General features: G+C 40.5%; 1 protein-coding gene across 10 annotated transcripts in view; it reads left to right on the forward strand.

Annotated features, from left to right (window-relative positions):
* The window catches only part of CHD8 (chromodomain helicase DNA binding protein 8), a 66,658-nt gene that overhangs the window by 34,691 nt on the left and 10,703 nt on the right, over window positions 1-21,264 (forward strand). For 8 of the 10 annotated variants that reach the window (XM_070053910.1, XM_070053909.1, XM_070053912.1 and 5 more), the window contains 21 exons: window positions 1,641-1,823; window positions 1,906-1,974; window positions 2,334-2,389; window positions 2,899-3,016; window positions 4,408-4,491; window positions 7,708-7,845; window positions 9,718-9,839; window positions 9,985-10,228; window positions 12,922-13,098; window positions 13,984-14,127; window positions 14,397-14,652; window positions 15,110-15,320; window positions 15,553-15,748; window positions 16,614-16,781; window positions 17,315-17,494; window positions 18,580-18,690; window positions 19,004-19,200; window positions 19,463-19,662; window positions 19,744-19,924; window positions 20,010-20,099; window positions 20,363-20,466. In XM_070053910.1, the coding sequence (XP_069910011.1) occupies window positions 1,641-1,823; window positions 1,906-1,974; window positions 2,334-2,389; window positions 2,899-3,016; window positions 4,408-4,491; window positions 7,708-7,845; window positions 9,718-9,839; window positions 9,985-10,228; window positions 12,922-13,098; window positions 13,984-14,127; window positions 14,397-14,652; window positions 15,110-15,320; window positions 15,553-15,748; window positions 16,614-16,781; window positions 17,315-17,494; window positions 18,580-18,690; window positions 19,004-19,200; window positions 19,463-19,662; window positions 19,744-19,924; window positions 20,010-20,099; window positions 20,363-20,466 (3,229 nt within the window). The remainder of the gene's footprint in view (window positions 1-1,640; window positions 1,824-1,905; window positions 1,975-2,333; window positions 2,390-2,898; window positions 3,017-4,407; window positions 4,492-7,707; window positions 7,846-9,717; window positions 9,840-9,984; window positions 10,229-12,921; window positions 13,099-13,983; window positions 14,128-14,396; window positions 14,653-15,109; window positions 15,321-15,552; window positions 15,749-16,613; window positions 16,782-17,314; window positions 17,495-18,579; window positions 18,691-19,003; window positions 19,201-19,462; window positions 19,663-19,743; window positions 19,925-20,009; window positions 20,100-20,362; window positions 20,467-21,264) is intronic. The other 2 variants (XM_070053905.1, XM_070053908.1) reach the window with 1 other exon arrangement.

Here is a 21,264-nt window from a genome sequence, read left to right on the forward strand (position 1 = left end):
CTTGGACCCTGCACCCGCATGGGAGACCCCGAAAAAGCTCCTAGCTCCTGCCTTTAGATCAGCCCAACTTCGGCTGTTGCAGCCATTTGGGGAGTGAACCAGTGGATGGAAGACTTCTCTCTTTCTCTCTCTCTCTCTCTCTCTCTCTGCTTCTGCCTCTGCAACTCTGCCTTTCAAATAAATAAATAAATAAATCTTTAAAAAAAGAAAAATGAAAAATAATTTTATCTTTCTTCCCCCAATTTTTTGTTGAGTCATATTACTTAAATTACTTAAATATTTTATTCAGCTACTTGAAAGTATAAGGCAGATGTATAAACTTTACCATATGGAAAATATCCTCAAGAAATATTGTTAACTAAGTATATTAGCTTTTTGTTCCTACAAAGAAAAACCTCAAACAAGTAAGTTTATAAAGAAAGCGTGTTTATTTTGGCTCAGAATTCTGCAGGTTCACAGTCCAAAACTAGGTGGCCCCATTGGTTGGGCACCTGGTGAGGGCATTGTTGCTGGCATGGTCATTAGGTTGCTCAAAACATCACATGGCAAGAGGGAGCATGTGTGTGTATATGTGTTGTCTCTTAGGAACTAATCACCAGAACCCCACCTTCAGGCCAATTATAATTCAGTCATCTCCCAGAGACCTGTTCCCAGACAACTGTGATTGGATTAAGGTTTCCACCACACCTCCATAATGCCATTATCAAAGGACTTTGGAGATCAAACCTTTAACTCACAGGCCTTTGGTGGCCATTCAAATTAATATGCAAACCATAGCACTAAAACAGTACATGGCAGAACAATACATATATAATTCTGTTTGTTAAAACAAAAGCAACTGTAAAACTGAAACAAAAATGCAGAATCAAAAACAAATTATTTTTGTTCCTTTGCTCCTGATGTAAAATACACAGTACTCTATAGCTTTAGTGCACAGTTTTAGTTTCTCAGAACTTCTTACCAGGAGTATGCAAGTTTCTCAGCGGATTCCTGGCCTTTGATAAAGCAATTCAGCAAAGTAGTACATGTGTAATAGTTATATATAAAACATACTCATGAGAAAATGAGAGTGAAATGGAGAATAATTTCTTAATATTATTAAAAATATTTTAGCCTTACATACTTCCTAGAAGGGTCTTGGGGAAAGCACAGGTCATAAATCACATGCCCTTCCTCCACCTTGCGGCGCCGGCACACCGGGTTCTAGTCCCGGTTGGGGCGCCGGATTCTGTCCCGGTTGCCCCTCTTCCAGGCCAGCTCTCTGCTATGGCCAGGGAGTGCAGTGGAGGATGGCCCAGGTGCTTGGGCCCTGCACCCCATGGGAGACCAGGAAAAGCACCTGGCTCCTGGCTCCTGCCAGGATCAGCGCGGTGCGCCGGCTGCAGCGGCGGCCATTGGAGGGTGAACCAACGGCAAAGGAAGACCTTTCTCTCTGTTTCTCTCTCTCACTGTCCACTCTGCCTGTCAAAAAAAAAAAAAAAATAAAAAAATAAATCACATGCCTTGACAAAGCTCTTTATGTTTTGGTGATTTTGCAAGTAAATTTTTGGGTAAAATCTAAGTATATGATTATAGGCAAATAATTTTAATTTTTTCCTCTTTGAGAAACTTAGTTATTTTAACTTTTTTTTTCTCTACAGAAGAGACGCTCCAATCGCCAAGTTAAGCGAAAAAAATACACTGAGGACCTAGATATAAAAATCACAGATGATGAAGAAGAAGAAGAGGTAGATGTAACTGGTCCAATAAAACCTGAGCCTATCCTCCCTGAACCTGTGCAAGAACCAGATGGGGAGACTTTGCCTTCCATGCAGTTCTTTGTGGTAAGCTGAGAGCTTAAGAAATCTATGAGATTTCTCTTGCTCTTCACAATGATTTGTAGACTAACCACCTCTTTTGCTGCAGGAGAATCCCAGTGAAGAAGATGCAGCCATTGTAGACAAAGTGCTTTCTATGCGGGTTGTGAAGAAAGAGGTAAGGCCTTGATATGTTTATTATCAACCCATAATGTTCCATTCACAGGCTTTATCTATTGAGTACCTTTCAGTGTCAGGATATATTGCTAGGGTATAATTGAGAGAGATGATGGTGGATAGTTAGCTCCAAATCAGGAACTATCTTATACCTCTTTTTTACTTATCTGTCAGGAATGAGTACGGGCATATTTCTAATTATTACACATCTAGTATTGAAGTACCAGATTAGTTCCTTGGTGGCTGAATCAATAATATATTAAGGAAGCATCAATATGAAGTTCTGCCATTTATGGTTACAATTAGAAGTTCTTAAACAGGTAATGGATTATTGACTATAATTCCTTTCTTTCTTCATAGCTTCCTTCTGGACAATACACTGAAGCTGAAGAATTCTTTGTCAAGTACAAGAACTAGTATGTGACCTGTGCAAAAAGCTTTTCACCCTAAACTCCACAGGGTTGTAAAAATTCCTCCTGTGTAGAATATCTTGGGTGGGAATGTGGCCCTTTTTTATAGTCTCCTAGCCCAAATTGCCATTTTTAATGGGAAAATGTGTCTTCAGAGAAAATTTCAGGTACTGCTGTGACTGTCACTATTTTCTTGCAGGAAGGTAGGATAAGGGTGGTTCCCAATAAAAACTGACTGTTTGTAATCATCTCTTAGTCTGCCATTAAGATTTATTATTCAAAATGTGATTTATGGACCAGCAGAATTAGCATTATTTGGGTACTGTTTAGAAATGTGGACTTTTCAAGCATACCCATACCAGGTGGTTTGTGAGCAAATTGAAGTTTCAGAAGCACTAACCTAAGATATGTCTCAGTTCAAGCACACACTTGTGTGTCTGCTTCTGGCTAATCTCCAAATTAGCTTGCCAATCTGCCTTTCTTGCACCATAACTGGCTATTTCCATTCCCTTCAGCTCCTATCTGCACTGTGAATGGGCCACGATCTCCCAGCTAGAGAAAGATAAGAGGATTCATCAGAAACTAAAACGCTTCAAAACCAAAATGGCACAGATGAGACACTTCTTCCATGAGGTAATTAACAAGTATTGAGTGTCATTTCTTTCATAATGCACAAATTACTAGGGTTGTCAGCCTTAGTTAATTATGTAACAGTTGGTTTGTATATTTAAAAGTTTTAATTTTGGTCATTGACTTTCCTTACTTTGTTGCCCCTTGCTCTGTTTTTTGGTTAGAGAGCATAGTATTTTGAGATTGACTTCCTCAGTGTGCATGAAATATTTTCAAAACAGAAAAGTGATCTTTGGTCCACTTAATGCATTCTTTAGTCTCTAATGTCATTCTTTCCTATTAATGGTATCTGTAGACATAAGTAGCATCTTTAAGAGGGAACATTTATTTTCTCAGCTTTCTAATGCAGTATTAATAGAAATAGTGATGAAGGAACTGTAATTTCCCATATCCAGGGTTACTACTAGTTAAACGCACAGCATACATGAGTAAAGAGATAATCCATTGTATTTGACAATTTGGAGGTTATTCATGACCTTGACAAAAGTTATTTTAATTGTGTGATGTAAGTGGAAGGAAGGGTGGAATGGATGGATAGATGAAGGAGATGAAGAAGTGAACATAATGTGTATTTAAAACTTTGGGAGAAATTTGCATATGAAGGAAAGCAGAAAAATAGTTTCAGAAGGATGTAGAGTTAAGGGAAATCTTTTTAAAGACGTGAAATAATGGATCATATTTATTTATGGGAACAATTTAGTGAAGAGGTATTTTTAAGTAAAGAAGAGGGGTAGAATTCGGTACAGGCATTATGGTGCAGTGGGTTGAGTCACCACTTGGGATATCTGCATCCCATATTGGAGTGCTGGTTAGAGTTCCAGCACGTCTGCTTCTGATCCAGCTTCTTGTCTGTGCATCCTGGGAGGAAGCAGATGATGGCTGAAGTGCTTGGGCCCCTGCCACCCATGTGGGAAACCCCATTGGAGTTCCAAGCTCCTGTCTTCTGGCTATCCTAGTCTTGGCTGTTAGCATTTGGAGAGTGAACCAGCAGATGGAAGATATTTCTCTTTCTGTCTGTCTCTGTCTCTGTCTGTCTCTCTCTCTCTCTGACTTTCTCTTTCTTGCTCTGCCTTTCAAGTAGATGAAAATAAATAAACATTTAAAAATCTAGAACACAGCACTTTTTAAAAAACAGGATAGAATTCAGAGCATACATGACCTTTGTGAGGGAGAAGAGATACTTTCTCTGATAACAGATGAGAAGATAGGTAAAGACCCAGATAAGTATATAGGATTTGATATTGTGAAAATGGGAGACTCCCATCAAGTGGCTTTTGTTCTCTTTAAAGAAAAATTAAAAACAAGAACATCTGCTAAAGCTGAAGTGTGTAAGGGATTGGGTTGCCAGATAGTGATTTTCTTTCTTGGTCTTATTTTTGTTTCATGACATCTAGGATGAAGAGCCCTTTAATCCAGACTACGTAGAGGTGGATAGGATATTAGATGAGTCTCACAGTATTGACAAGGACAATGGAGAGGTAAGTTGGGGTGTGGAGAAAAATGAAAGGTTCCTTATAGATTTCTACTGGCCCGCTTGCCAATCCTTTATTTTTCAGGTATGGCTGAAAAATCCCTTGGACTGACTGAAAAGATATTTCTGAATTTTTCTGTGGGATCCTTAGAAAGATAATGGGAAGGTAAGAGAGTAGGGAGAGAGGCTAAAAGGAAAAATTCCTATTAAGTGAAACATTCAGGAGCTTGAAGTACTGAAAATCGTTTACTTTGGTCTCATTTTTCCTCAGATTTTATTGTGGGTGAACTCGTAGTAAAGTAGGAGATGAAATTGATGGGTAAAAAGGATATCATGTAAATTTTTAAATATATGGATATAAAAATACTTGTACAGGCTCCTACTTTTCTCCACATCATGTTGCTGAGAATTGGGAATTTTCTGAGCTCACTATTAGTTAAATGCCCTTTTATTTGTTAGTAAACCATCTGCTGCATTTGAATCTGTATTTTAAAACATTTTGGAATGCCATTCCCACAAGTTCAGATTCAGTAAGTCTGAGGTGGGACCCCAAGATCTTTAAGTTCGTCTCTTAGGGTTTTCATGTGTAACTTGATTTGGAAATTGCTGTGTTAAAGCTTTTGTAGCTTGGGAAATGGACTTTACATATGCTAAAGCACTTTCTGATGCAGTTTCACAAATTGCCTTTTTCAGTTTTCAGATAGAGTCAGATAAGATCTAAATCACCAAAGAATTCAATATTCTGTCTTTTAAATTTACTTAAAACTTCTGTTTAGGCTATGAACTAACATTTCTTCCTTTTTTGTAAGATAATCTTTTTTTTTTTTAAAGATTTTATTTGTTTGTTTATTTATTTGAAAGGCAGAGTTACAGAGAGGCAAAGGCTGTGTTGATCCAGAGCCAGGAGCTTCTTCCAGGTCTCCCACACGGGTTCAGGGGCCCAAGGACTTGGGCATCTTCTACTGCTTTCCCAGGCTGTAGCAGAGAGCTGGATCAGAAATGGAATAGCCAGGACTCGAACTGGCACCCATATGGGACACCCACACTGCAGGCAGGGGCTTTACCCACTACACCGCGGCACCAGCCCCCACCAACATTTCTTAAGAACTCTACTTTCTTTTCACTTCAGGTAGTAGTTGCTGGCTTGGCTTTGCAAGGTCATATTTCATTAAAAAAATTTATTTATCACTTATGATGACTGCTTCTTACACAGTGACCAGAAGAGAACAACAGAACCTTGTTAAGATGCCAGTGCTGGGTGGTGAGCTGGGCTTACTTATAATCTGAGTTACTTACTCCTGTCTCCTGTACATCATTCTTTTTTTTTTTTTTAAAGATGTATTATTTATTTGAAAGGCAGTTACAGAGAGTCAGAGGCAGAGAGAGAGAGAGAGATCTTCTTTCCACATTCCCCAGATGGCCACAATAGCTAGAGCTGAGCTAATCCAAAGCCAGGAGTCAGGAACCTCTTCTGGGCCCCCACGTGGGTTCAGGGGCCCAAGGACTTGGGCCATCTTCCACTACCTTCCCAAGCCGTAGCAGAGAGCCGGATTGGAAGTAGAGTAGCCAGGACTTGAACCGGTGCCCACATGGGATGCTGACACCATAGGCATCAGCTATGTCTGCTATACCACAGTGCCGGCCCCCTGTACATCATTCTTTTAGGACCTGCAAGTCAAATTTATCCCTCTATAAGATACCCAAGTTGACTCTACTTTATAAGCTTTCAGGATCACTCAGAGCCTTAGATGTCCGTGGCCTATTCCAATTCACCATCTATAAATCCCATCATGTATGCTTCAGATAACATATATTCTGCTTTGGGGTTGGGGATGGGAGTTACTATGTGTTCACTGTGTGTTCATTTGTGGGAGATAAATGGAGAATAACCCATGCAGTTATTAGGACACTCTTAAATTCTCAACTTTTTTTTAAGGATCTCAGCCTTCCAGCCTTGAACATCTTAATGCTCTCTACCTCCATACTTACTCTTCTAAAAATGACTGACCTTTTTGGTTAGGCCCCTTTGAAATGTGTTGTAGCTGTCATGACATATGAAAGAATTTTGATAGCCTGATACTATAATTTATGTTGCCAGTATTGGATAATAACATTCTATTTACCTGTTCCCCCCCCACCACCACCAAATTGGGTTTAATTTGTCATCCAGTTTACACTATCTAATAGTGAAAATAAATATTACCATCCTTAGAAAAATAAGGTACAGTACTGGAAATATAAGACCTAGAGTATGACCTGAGTCATTACATGTTAGAAAGATTAAAAACCAGCCAGATTAACTAGGGATTCCCTGATCTGTTAGTGTGTTAAGCACTTTCACATTTATGCTTGCTGTTTTGGGGAGTGTTCTATGAACTGATAATTAAGGATTCTTGTTGATTACACTAAGTCTTTCTTGCTTACGTAAGGCAAAAATGAAAATGCATTAAGTGCAGTGATTATGAATAGTGAAAGTAGGAGCTTCGTTACCATTGGTCACTGATCTTTGTAGAGGAATGTCAACATAGAAGGGTACTATGGTCAGAGCTTCAGCGTTTCTTCCTCTTAACTCATATGAGTTACCTCTGTTCAATGAAACCTGTTATCATTGCTCTCTGCCCTTTGAGGATAGTATGTGGGAGCTAAAAGAGGATGTTGATGAGGGCAAGATTAGAGAATTTAAGTGGATCCTGTTATGTTATCTCCTAGCTTCCTGGAGCTCCCAGAGAAAACTCTTTACCACCAGATGAGTACTCTGGAATGCACAGAACTGTAGGGGCTCAGAAGTCCAGTGATGTCAGCACATGATGTGCTCCTGCGGGTTTACGCTGTTCTTCATCCTAAAAGTAGCCTGGTTTCCTCTGTATCAAACTCCGTGCCAGGAGGAAAATATGGGATTGAACCATATCTTTTAAGAAAAAAAAAAAGACTATTCTTGCATTTGTTGGTTGATGAGTATAATGCTTTAGGGCTTAGTGTTCTAGAAACAATTGGGTAGAAATTTTACTTCTAGAATAGATTCAGGTGAATTACTTAGAGGAACGATCAAAGACACACATAGTGCATCAGTAGGTGACCCTGTTGTTGGTATGTTCAACCTGACTTTTTCAGCAACTTTTGTATACCAACACTTTGTGATTTGACTTTATAGTCAAATTCCTACCCTGTAACCACAGCTGAGTACAGAGTCTGTTTACTAAGGCATTGGCTTTTTCTCTCCTAGCCTGTAATTTACTACTTGGTGAAATGGTGCTCTCTGCCCTATGAGGATAGTACATGGGAGCTAAAAGAGGATGTTGATGAGGGCAAGATTAGAGAATTTAAGCGGATCCAGTCAAGGCACCCAGAACTCAAAAGAATGGTAAGTACATTTATGTTTTGAAATGTACAGAGCAGGGGTAGGGAGTATCCAGCCTGAGAACCATAGAAGGCCTTCAAAATCATTTGATCTGGCCCTGCCATGGCAACTGCAAGTGGGACTAAAATTCAACAAACCTATAGCAGGTTAATTTTTAAGTTAGTAATTCTGTATGGCCTGCAAATGACATTATAAATATCCAAGCTGCCCTTGGCCAAAAAAAAGGTTCCCCACCTCTGATTTAGAGCATAAAGTTTTATATAGGTAATGATTTAATTTTCCCCTGTAGAGTTTTTGTTGGTTTAGTTTTATATTATGGAAATTTTTAAACAAACAAAAGTTGAAGACATAGTATTATGTAACTATCATGAAGCTAACAATGTGGCCAATCCTGTGTCATGTATTTCCTCACACATTTTTTTCTCATTTCCTACATCATTTTAAATCAGATCTCATATTCCTTAATTTTATGTGTAAATATTTCAGTATTTATGCCTGAAAGATAAATAATAGCATTATTACACTTGAAAACATTCAGACATTCCTTATCAAGTAGCATTTTGTACCTTTTCCTGAATGTCTTAATTTTCATTTAATTGTTTGAATTGGAATCTAAATAAGGTGTTTTTATTGTTATCACTAATATGTTTCAAAATTCTCATTTATATAAAGGGTCTTCAAATAGTTTATGGAAAAAGCACATTATGAAAACACTGCATAGATTTCACAATTTTTTGTGCCAAAATAGACTTAATATATTTTAGTTCATTTTCCACCAACTTTGTGAAATATTTTTATGGTTCCCTCTTAATTTCTCCTTTCCTTCCTTTACTGTATTCTCATGAAGAAACCAGATGATTTGTTCTGTAGAGCCTTCTATAGTCTGAAGATTGCTGATTGTATTTCCCTTGGTGCCTTGTAAAATATTCTGTGTCCCTGATAATTTCATGAATGGATAAGTTTAGAGCTATGCCATCCAGTATAGTTGCTATTAGCCACATTTTTTTTAATGTTGAGAAATACTGTTAGACATCACTGTTCTTGGTAAGATAAGGGATAGAGACCAGTCAAGTGCTTCATAGACAGTGGTGTATATTTCCATCAGGTTGTGTTTTGTCATATTATCAGCCATTTTTGATCATTGCCCAGATCCATTCTTTAAAGATTTTAAAGTAATAATATTTTAATTCTGTCATTTCCTCATTTATTGGCCAGAACATTGTTTTCTCTTTCTTTCTTAAAAACAGATTTATTTTATTTATTTGAAAGGCAGAGTTGTAGAAAGGGTGAGGGAGAGTGAGAAAGAAAGAGAGCTTTTTGTCCGTTGATTCACTCCCCAAATGACTTCAATAGCCAGGGCTGGGCTAGGCTGCCAGGAGCCTAGAACTCCATCCAGGTCTTCCATGTGGATGGCAGGGACCCAAATACTTGGGCCATCATCTGCTGCTTTCCCAGGCACATTAGCAGGGAGCTGTATTGGAAGTAGAGCAACTGGGAGTCAAACCAGTACTCATATGGGGTGCTGGCATTGCAGGCAGTAGCTTAACCCACTGCCCCACAATGCCATCCCCCAGAATATTATATAAAATAAGTTTATTTCATCTGCTACTTGGTCTTTCCTTGAAGTAGAGATTGTTTAGAAAGGATACATACTTTATTATTCCAAAAAAAAATGAAGTTTCCTAGCATCTTACAAAGGTGGGTTTTTCTTCTTTTCTTTCATCTTTTTTTAAAAAAAATCATCTCATAAATTTAAATATTTTAATCCAAGCAGTAAAATTTTTTAATTGACTTGAACTACTAGAACTACCTTGTAAGTCTTGCCTGATTCTGCTAGTGTCTCCATCCCATTTATTCAAGTTTCCTGTTTTTTAGAATCGCCCTCAGGCGAGTGCCTGGAAGAAGTTGGAGCTATCACATGAATATAAAAACAGAAACCAGTTACGGGAATATCAGTTGGAAGGGGTCAATTGGCTGCTTTTTAACTGGTATAACAGGTAAAAGAGTGGACTCATTAGATGAAAGCTTAGTCTGGGCATTATTTTTACTCATTTTCTATTGAAATAATTTCTTTGTATGTTCTTTTTTAGAGATGATATCTTTTAACATAGTTTTTTCTCCCTCCCCATGATAAATCTGTAGGCAGAACTGCATCCTGGCTGATGAAATGGGACTGGGCAAAACTATTCAGTCCATTGCCTTCTTGCAGGAGGTATATAATGTGGGCATCCATGGCCCCTTCTTAGTCATTGCCCCTCTGTCAACAATCACTAACTGGGAGCGAGAATTTAATACGTGGACAGAGATGAACACTATTGTGTACCATGGCAGTCTGGCCAGCCGGCAGATGATTCAGCAGTATGAAATGTACTGCAAAGATTCACGGGTGAGTTGCATGTCCTAGGAATGCTGTGGTGTAGGGAAAGTAGGCCAAGGAAACTGGCATTTTAGGGACAATATATGAATAAAAGACTTTAATTTAGGCTTTTTTATGATTTCAGGTATTTTTTTTACAGCAGTACGCAGGCCATTTTTATTTTTCACTCTATTTTTACCCAGTAAACATTTTGATCCAGTGGAAGTTCTGACTTTACTTATGAATATACACATTTTTAAATAGAATTTTACCAATATTGATGAGTTTTAAAGTATTTCCCAGACTAAAATTCTAGCTACTTTTTAAGTTCTTTTTTTTTTTTTTTTTTAAAGATTTATTTATTTGAAAGGTAGGAGCAGAGAGAAAGAGAATCTTCTGTCCGCTGGTTCACTCCCCAAATGGTGGCAACAGCTGGAGCTGGGCTGATCTGAATCCAGGAGCCAGGAGTTTTTCCAGGTCTCCTATGTGGGTTCAGGGGCCCAAGGACTTGAACCATCTTCCACTGCTTTCCCAGGTGCATTAGCAGGGAGCTGGATCAAAAGTGGAGCAGCTGGGACTTGAACTGGTGCCCACGTGGGATGCCAACACTGTAGGCAGCCACTTTACTTGCTGTGCCACGGCACTGGCCCCTTTTTAATTTCTTAACCCCTTCAGTAGTGAACTTTCCTTTTTATTTTCATTTTTTTGAAAGATCTATTTATTTGAAATGCAGAAGTACAGAGAGGAGGAAAGACAGAGAAAGAGATCTTCCATCTGCTGTTTCACTCCCCAAATAGCCACAACAGCTGTAGCTGGGCCAGACCAAAGCCAGGAGCCTGGAACTCCATCTGGGTCTCCCATGTGGTGGCAGAAACCCAAGCACTTGGGCCATTTTCTTTTGCCTTCCCAGGCACATTATCAGAAAGCTGGATCTGAAGCAGAGCAGCCAGGACTCAAAACGGCACTCTGATATGGGATGGTACTTAATCCGTTGCAGTACAGCGCTGGCCCTGTCTTTTATTTTTTTTTAAGTCTTCTGAAATTTTCCATCAAGATTATTTTCCTTCTTTTTTTCAAATTGGAAAATAAAAATTTGTGTCCTCCATCTTGTGTTAACATTGAGGTTTTTTTTTTTGTTTTTTTGTTTTTGTTTTTGTTTTGTTTTGTTTTGACAGGCAGAATGGACAGTGAGAGAGAGAGACAGAGAGAAAGGTCTTCCTTTTGCCGTTGGTTCACCCTCCAGTGGCCGCCGCAGCCAGCGCGCTGCGGCCGGCGCACCGCGCTGATCCGATGGCAGGAGCCAGTTACTTATCCTGGTCTCCCATGGGGTGCAGGGCCCAAGCACTTGGGCATTCCTCCACTGCACTCCCTGGCCACAGCAGAGAGCTGGCCTGGAAGAGGGGCAATTGGGACAGAATCCGGCACCCCGACCGGGACTAGAAGCCAGTGTGCCGGCGCCGCAAGGCAGAGGATTAGCCTAGTGAGCTGCGGCAGCAACTAACATTGAGTTTTATGAATTGATTTTCTATAGGTTTTTTTTTCCTGTGCTTTTTATTTGTACCAAACCAAACTTTAGGTCAGTTTGGCAGCTCATGACTTTTTTTAAATGTCTGATTCCAATGTGTTCTTTTTTTAAAAAAAGTTTTATTTGCTTTCATTTTATTTGAAAAGCCAAGAGATACAGATAGAGATCTTCTATCTACTACTTCCATCACCTTCCACATGCCCACAGCAGCCAGGGCTCAGTCAGACCACAGCCAGGAGCCCAGAGCTCGGTCTGAATCTCCTCTGTGGGTGATAGGGACACAGCCACTTGCCCTCACCTGCCACCTTTCTCCTAGGTTGTGCATTATCAGGAAGCTGGAAATCAAAGCAGAGCAAGCACTCAAATGCAAACACTCTGCTAAGGGATACAGGTGTCCCAGGCAGCTTTTTTTTGTTTTATGAATTATTTTATTTATTTGAAGTGTAGACTAACAGGGGGAGAGACAGAGAGAAAGAAATCTACCATCTATTGGTTCACTCCCTTAATGGTCAGACTGAAGCCAGGAACCAGTTACTCCATCTGGGTCTCCCATGTGGGTAACAGGGACCCAATTAACTGGGCCATGTTCTGCTACCTTCGCAGGCACATTAATAGGGAACTAGATTGGAAACATGGCACCCAGGACTTGAGCTAGCCCTCTGATATGGGATCCAACATTGTAGGCAGCGTCATAACCTGCTGTGCTACATCATGGATTTCCCAAGCAGCATCTAACAGTTAGGCTAAATGCCTGCCCCTCTTAATTTTGTCAAATGATTTTATTCTAATATAAATTAGACAATAATCAATATTAACATATTTCTGTATTAGCTGTTTTCACTCTGAGTTTTGTCTTATATATTTCAGCATTGCCCAAATTTGTGGAATTCATTATTAACCAACAAAAGATCAGGGCAGAGATACATGAGCTAGGCACACAACAGTCAAAAATGTCCAGCTTTGTTCAGTGAGCTCTGTTATTTTCCCAAGAAGCTGAGTTTGTTGAAGAAGCAATGTATCTTACATTCAGTGATTTGTCCCTGTTTATCAGGAAGATAAGCAGTAATGGAGTTGGGTGGTGCTCTCAGTTTGTATTTCTTAATAAATGTGCCTCAGTATAGAAGAGTAATTCAGAAGACCACCTCACTCATTTAGTTACATTTTAGGCCTTTTCTGACTTTACCGCCTTCATGCTTAGGGGCGTCTCATCCCGGGTGCATACAAATTTGATGCCCTGATCACCACTTTTGAGATGATCTTGTCAGACTGTCCTGAGCTCCGTGAGATTGAATGGCGTTGTGTCATCATTGATGAGGCCCATCGACTGAAGAACCGTAATTGCAAGCTGCTTGATAGTCTCAAGCACATGGACCTGGTAGGTTCTCACTGACTTTTAAACGAAAACTCGGAATTAACCGTAATTCCCTGTGGAAATTACCCTAATTTAGCAGAGAAGAAAAAAGAATCAGAATCTTGGTTTTGAGTGGTAGGTATGGCCTATTGGAATGCTGGCCTGAAAATCCAGCATATATTAGTTATCTAGTCCTGGTAGCGAAGTACTCCAAAACTTACCAGCTTAAAACAACAAGTGTATTTTTCATGATTCTCTAGTTTAGCCACTTATGTTGGGCTGAGTTAAGCTGTTCTGACTGACTTTTCTGAAGTCATTAATGCTCAAACTGGCAATTGATACTACTTGTTGACTGGAGCACCTGAATTATCTCCTGTTAGGCCAGACTAGGCTTCTTTACACGGTAATCTCAGGGCAGTGTTCCAAGGGGACAAAAATGGGAGCTGCAAGGCCTTGGAGGTAGGCCCTGAAACACACAGTATACCTCTGCTGTATTTCCTTTGTCAGAACAAGTTATAAGGCAAACCTAGATTGAAGGGGTGAACCTCAGTAGGAGATTAATAGCCATATTTAATCCAGCACAGGGGCATTTCCTAGAGAGGCAAAGATTAAGACATCTTGGGGGGGGGGGGGGAGTTGATTGTGAATAGGCATATGCAATTGGTAAACACATAGTGTGAATTACCATTTACTTATAATATTTGTTATTATTTTTATTATGTTAAATAATTCCAAAGGGTTTCTTCAGTGCCTTGTGTTTATCAGAGGAGGAAGCAAACAGAAGAAAATAGTCTGGTCTATTCCCATCATTTTATAGATAAACTAGAGCTAAAGATTTTATACTTGATGGAAAAGCCTAGAATTCCCCTGTGTTTTTTAATGTTACCATTCTGTTTTCTCTATTTCTAGGAACACAAAGTGTTACTCACAGGAACACCACTGCAGAATACTGTGGAGGAACTGTTTAGTTTACTTCATTTCTTGGAACCTTCACAGTTTCCTTCAGAATCAGAATTCCTCAAGGACTTTGGGGATCTCAAGACAGAAGAACAGGTAGGAAATCTGTCTAATGAGGTACTAATGCAGGACAAAAAGATGGAGTTTGTATAAGGCAGACATCTGTGGCTATAAGCATCAAGGACTGTTCTGAAGTCCTTTGAATCCCTTGCTGATCATCTGCGGTATTGTCCAAAATCTATATTCCTCAGATTCTAGAAAGCTCTAATTTTATTAATTCAGCATTTCTACATAATATGAGAATATTTATTGTTTCTGTGTTTCTACATAATGTGATTTCTTTTTCTCTGTGTAATAAACCATAGGTTCAAAAGCTACAGGCCATTCTCAAGCCAATGATGCTGAGAAGGCTTAAAGAAGATGTTGAAAAAAACTTGGCACCCAAACAGGAAACTATTATTGAAGTAGAGCTGACTAATATCCAGAAGAAATACTATAGGGCTATTTTGGAGAAGAATTTCTCCTTCTTGTCCAAAGGAGCAGGTCACACCAACATGCCAAATCTTCTCAACACAATGATGGAGTTGCGAAAGTGCTGCAACCACCCGTATCTCATCAATGGTGAGGAAATTCCTGGAAAATATGTGAACTTCTATGTTTCCTGTGTTTATATTCTGAATGATATTCCTCAGGGAAAATGGATGCACTGACTGATGCAATCCAATTTGGGGATAGGGACAGGGAGTTAGAAATAGGTCTCCTTTTCAAAAAAGGTTCTTAGGTGGAATGTCTTTCTCTTATTCTATCCTTTTGATCCTACATAATCTTCAAAATTAAATAGGATTTGCTGCTTAGAATTTCATGAAGGAGAACTTAGGTTTTCTGTTCTTGGAATATTTTGTATAACAAAACTGAAGATGATTTAGAAACTTTGGTGCTTAAATTCTATGTGTGAGAAAGTTTTATCTCCAGTCAGATAACTTTTTTCCTTTGTACTCTTAAATAAGCCACCAAAATAGATAAGCCTTAGTATGTTCCACTGAATGTCAATATAAAATTTTGATTTTTCTCTTGGCAGGTGCAGAAGAAAAAATCCTAACTGAATTTCGGGAAGCTTGCCATATTATACCTCATGACTTCCATCTGCAGGCCATGGTTCGTTCAGCTGGCAAGTTGGTTCTTATTGACAAGCTACTTCCAAAACTTAAAGCTGGTGGCCATAAAGTGCTGATCTTCTCCCAGATGGTACGCTGCTTAGATATCTTAGAGGATTATCTAATCCAGAGAAGGTGAGAAAAGAGTCATTCTAGTCTTATGATTACTGTATGCTCATAAAGCTATGAGGAGTTGGAGGGCCTGGGTTTAGAGTTAGCCAGTTGTAATAAAAGAAGTATGTAATACATTTAGTTTCAATTCCGCTACATGGTTTTTGGCCAGCTAAGGATATTGATCCGAGCCTGCTTTCTTGATTTGTTCCTCTGCTTAGCCACTTACAAGGTTTTTATGTGACCTCCTATACAGGTACTTATATGAACGTATTGATGGGAGGGTTAGAGGCAACCTCCGACAGGCTGCTATTGACCGCTTCAGCAAGCCTGACTCAGACCGCTTTGTCTTCTTGTTGTGCACCCGTGCTGGTGGACTTGGTATTAATCTTACTGCTGCTGATACATGCATCATTTTTGATTCAGACTGGAATCCACAAAATGACCTCCAGGTAAAGGAAATTATTGTCTTTGGGACTAACTACCTAACTTGGGAAGTTTTCAACAAGACCTGGATCTCTTAGACCTCTCCTACAGAGAGTACAGAATTATTTTCTTAGTTAGGGGTTGCAGTTAATTCAGGGGTCAGCAAACTTTATGAATAGCCAGCTAATAAGTGATGTATCTTTGTGGGCTATATGGACTCTAGCAACCACTTGATTCTACCTCTATAGCAGAAAAGCAGCCATAGACAGTATTTAATGAATAGGTAAGACTGTTCTAGTAGACTTTTATTTATGGAAACAGATCTCCATGCAGACTGTATAATTTGCTGACCCCTCATGTACAAGATGGAATAAAAATTTTATCTTGAAATTGACTTTGGGCCGGCGCCGCGGCTCACTAGGCTAATCCTCCGTCTTGCGGCGCCGGCACACCGGGTTCTAGTCCTGGTCGGGGCGCCGGATTCTGTCCCGGTTGCCCCTCTTCCAGGCCAGCTCTCTGCTGTGGCCCGGGAGTGCAGTGGAGGATGGCCCAGGTGCTTGGGCCCTGCACCCCATGGGAGACCAGGAGAAGCACCTGGCTCCTGCCATCGGATCAGCGCGGTGCGCCGGCCGTGGCGGCCATTGGAGGGTGAACCAATGGCAAAAAAAAAGGAAGACCTTTCTCTCTTCTCTCTGTCTCTCTCTCTCACTGTCCACCCTGCCTGTCAAAAAAAAAAAAAAAAGAAAAAAGAAATTGACTTTGGTTTTAAGTTGATCACATAGCTGTTTTATAAATGTAAAATCATTTTGAATTGGTATTTTGTATTTTTTAACCCTCTAATTTTATCCTGTCTTTCACTGTTTGTTTGTTGTTTTTTTTTTTTTAAACCAGGCCCAAGCACGATGTCATAGAATTGGACAGAGCAAAGCTGTAAAAGTATACCGTCTCATCACTCGTAATTCCTATGAGAGAGAGATGTTTGATAAGGCTAGCCTCAAGTTGGGATTGGATAAGGCTGTACTTCAATCCATGAGTGGTCGGGATGGCAACATTACTGGAGTGAGTTTTCTTAGTCCATAGATAAGTTTATAATGAGTCTTAGTGATAGAGATAATAGATATTTTTTTCTTTACAGGAATCTGAGTACCTTGTTCAGATTCTGAATTCTTTTTTAAGTTTGTTATTTACAAATAATTTTATCAATTATTTCTTATAATGTAATGGCCCAAAGATGAAGGCATGGGGCCTGTTTTGTGGTACAGCGGATAAAAGCCACTGCCTGCTATGCCAGCATCCCATATGGATGCCTGTTTGTGTCCCTGCTGCTCCACTTCTGATCCAACTCTCTGCTATGCCCTGGGAAAAACAGCAGAAGATGGACCAGGTGTTTGGACCCCTGCCACCCATGTGGGAAACCAGGATGAATTTCTGCCAGGCCCAGCAGCCATCTGGGGGTGAACCAGCTGGAAGATATCTTTCTGTCTCTCTGGCTATCTCTGTCTTTCTGTAACTCTGACTTTCAAATAAATAACTTTTTTTAAAAAAGATAATACTATCATGTACTTTTTTCATCTTTCTGTTGGGTTTTGTAGATCCAACAATTCTCCAAGAAGGAAATTGAAGATCTCTTAAGAAAAGGAGCATATGCAGCAATAATGGAAGAAGATGATGAGGGCTCCAAGTTTTGTGAAGAAGACATTGACCAAATCTTGTTAAGACGAACTACAACTATCACCATTGAATCTGAAGGAAAAGGTTCTACCTTTGCCAAGGTATGATCTGTCTGTGCCAGAGAATGGTAAAGCAGGGATAGAAAAAGGAATCTGTAAGATTAAAATATATTTTACAGATATAATTATCGGGGAAAATGTTTGGTGCAGTGGTTAATTTATTTTTTTTAAATATTTATTTATTGCCGGCGCCGCGGCTCACTAGGCTAATCCTCCGCCTAGTGGCGCCAGCACACCGGGTTCTAGTCCCGGTTGGGGCGCCGGATTCTGTCCCGGTTGCCCCTCTTCCAGGCCAGCTCTCTGCAGTGGCCAGGGAGTGCAGTGGAGGATGGCCCAGGTGCTTGGGCCCTGCACCCCATGGGAGACCAGGAAAAGCACCTGGCTCCTGGCTCCTGCCATCGGATCAGTGCGGTGCGCCGGCCGCGGCGGCCATTGGAGGGTGAACCAACGGCAAAGGAAGACCTTTCTCTCTGTCTCTCTCTCTCACTGTCCACTCTGCCTGTCAAAAAATTTAAAAAAATAAAAATAAAAAAAAAATAAATAAAATATTTATTTATTTATTTGACAGAGAGAGGCGAGGCTGGGGGGAGGGGGAGTTCTTCCATCCATTAGTCCATTCCCTAGTAAGCCGCAGCAACCAGAGCTGCTCCAATCTGAAGCCAGGAGCCAGGAGTTTCCTCTGGGTCTCCCACATTGGTGCAGGGACTCAAGGACTTGGGCCATCTTGTACTGCTTTCCCAGGCCATAGCAGAGAGCTGGATCAGAAGTGGAGCAGCCAGGTCTTGAACCAGCTCCCATATGGGATGCCAGCACTGAAGACAGTGGCTTTACCTGCTATACCACAGTGCCAGCCCTAAGGTGCAGTGGCACCTCCCATATCAGATGGCCTGGATTTGTGTCCCAGCTCTGCTTTGGATTAGCTTCCTGCTATTGTGTACCCTGGGAGGCAGCTTGCTATGGCTTGAGCATTTGGTTCCCTGCCACCCATATAGGAGACCTGGATTGAGCTCCTGGCTGTTGTGGGTGTACGGGGAGTGAATCAGCAGATAGGCGATATTTTTTTTCTTCTCTTTCTCTCTCTACCTGCCTTTCAAATAAACAAAACTTTCAATTTTTTTCCTCACTAGGCAAGCTTTGTTGCTTCTGAAAATAGAACAGACATTTCTCTGGATGACCCCAACTTTTGGCAAAAGTGGGCCAAAAAGGCTGACCTAGACATGGATCTGCTGAATAGCAAGGTGAGCTTAAGTCTTCCTTTAGGGAAGAAATACCTCAGAAGACACAAAACTTTTCAGGATTCTTTGTTGCTTTGTTGTTTAGATGGCATATTATACAGAAGGGCTGGTCTGGAAACATTCTAACCCAGGAGGCCTCAGAAAAGTACTTAGAAATCTACCACTTACTTTTGCTTCTTGAAGATTATTTTACATGTCCTTGAAATATCTCTTTGGATATCTGCATATGTTACATACCAGGCTATTTCAAACCTTAATTGTCTTTAATTATTTTCTTATGAGCATATAATGAAGAGAGTTTCTTCTGTCTGCACAGAACAATTTGGTGATTGACACACCTAGAGTACGAAAACAGACCCGCCACTTTAGCACGCTGAAAGATGACGACCTAGTAGAGTTCTCTGATTTGGAAAGTGAGGATGATGAGCGGCCACGCTCCCGAAGACATGACCGGCATCATGCCTATGGGCGCACTGACTGCTTTCGGGTGGAAAAACACCTGCTGGTATATGGGTACGAACTCAGCTTACCATGAGAGGTGCTATATCTCCATCCTGACTGACACCCTGCTTGTCTTTCAAATTGGAGGCTATGACCAAAGAGGGGACAATCAGATTTTTGCTGTGGAGGGAGTTTACTCCTGTTACTCCTTTACTGTGTTGTTCAAGATCTTTTAATCTCTTACCTTTTGGAAGATGTAATTCTTGCAGGTAGGGGAATATTGCTGAATTAGCATTTCCAGAAAAATATTAATATAGTTTTATTTTCTGTTTAGTTGGGGACGATGGCGAGATATTTTGTCTCATGGACGCTTTAAGCGACGTATGACTGAACGAGATGTGGAGACAATTTGCCGGGCCATCCTTGTCTACTGTCTTCTACACTACCGTGGGGATGAAAATATCAAAGGCTTCATTTGGGACTTGATTAGCCCCGCTGAGAATGGCAAAACCAAAGAATTGCAAAATCATTCAGGTAATTACCAACTCTTTACTTTTCATCTTTTTGTCGGTTATCTAGTCCCTTTTCAGATCCAAGGGTTTTTCTCAATCCAAGTCTTTGATGTCTCCCCTTTCCCAGGTCTATCTATCCCTGTGCCCCGTGGACGCAAAGGGAAAAAAGTAAAGTCACAAAGTACTTTTGATATCCATAAGGCAGACTGGATCCGAAAGTATAACCCTGACACTTTGTTCCAAGATGAGAGTTACAAGAAGCACTTGAAACATCAGTGTAACAAGTAAGAACTGAATTTCGTGAAGAAATTTCCCAGCTCAGACTTTGTGCACTGATAATGAGCTATCTTTCTCCTTCCCTTCTCCTAGGGTACTGTTGAGGGTACGAATGCTATACTACCTGAGGCAAGAGGTTATTGGAGACCAAGCAGAGAAGGTGTTAGGGGGTGCCATTGCCAGGTATAGTTTTTCTGTATTTTTCTTTATGTTCTGCCTAATTCCAAGAAAGGTTGATTTGCTTATTTCATTCTGTATTTTCCTTGGGATACCTGTTAGTTTAAATCTCTATACATCAGGTCTTTAATCCTATATTTGACTCTAGTGGTAGGAAATACTGATCATTTGAATTAATGGATTAAGGAAAATAGCTATATTAATCTTTCTGAGAATTATCACTTTAATTTCTGCATTGCTTTGCTGACTCTGCCCTCCTGTATCTTTAGTGAGATTGACATATGGTTCCCGGTAGTGGATCAGCTGGAAGTTCCAACAACATGGTGGGACAGTGAGGCTGATAAATCCCTCCTCATTGGAGTCTTTAAGCATGGTAGGTATCTTCCCCTAGTCTAATTTCTTTCCTATTTAAGATTTATGTCCACAGATGAAACATTTAGCAAAAAAACTCAAGAACAATGAGTCCTCTGACTGATGTTCTATAAATTATGTTTGAATAGGAGCAGAGCAGTTAGATGCTATAAATAAATGTTCAAGAAAGGCCAGATGGATAGTTAAGGCGGGGAGCCTCCCATTGGTTCTATAATCACGATCAACAGTATGATACCCCACTGTATGTTGTGATGCTATGTTGAGGTTCCACAAATCAGGGGAAGTAATATATGCCCATTCCTGTTAGTAATGACCAGACTTAATTTGTATGACTTTCCTGTAGCTTGTTGAAAAGTGTTCTACTTATCTAAGTGGCCCAGTTGTCTAAATGTTCAACATTCAGTCTAATGTAGGTGTGAGCAGCAGTTTTTTTTTGTTTTTGTTTTTGTTTTTTTTTGACAGGCAGAGTGGTCAGTGAGAGAGAGAGAGAGAGAGAGAGAGAAAGGTCTTCCTTTGCCGTTGGTTCACCCTCCAATGGCCGCCGCTGATCCGATGGCAGGAGCCAGGTACTTATCCTGGTCTCCCATGGGGTGCAGGGCCCAAGCACTTGGGCCATCCTCCACTGCACTCCCTGGCCACAGCAGAGAGCTGGCCTGGAAGAGGGGCAATCGGGACAGAATCCGGCGCCGGTGTGCTGGTGCCGCAAGGCGGAGGATTAGCCTAGTGAGCCGCGGCGCCGGCCGAGCAGCAGTTTTTGAGTTAAAACAAAAATAGAGTATAAGATCACAATATACTCAGT

Source organism: Oryctolagus cuniculus, chromosome 12 (assembly GCF_964237555.1).
Source record: "Oryctolagus cuniculus chromosome 12, mOryCun1.1, whole genome shotgun sequence".
NCBI lineage: Eukaryota > Metazoa > Chordata > Mammalia > Lagomorpha > Leporidae > Oryctolagus > Oryctolagus cuniculus.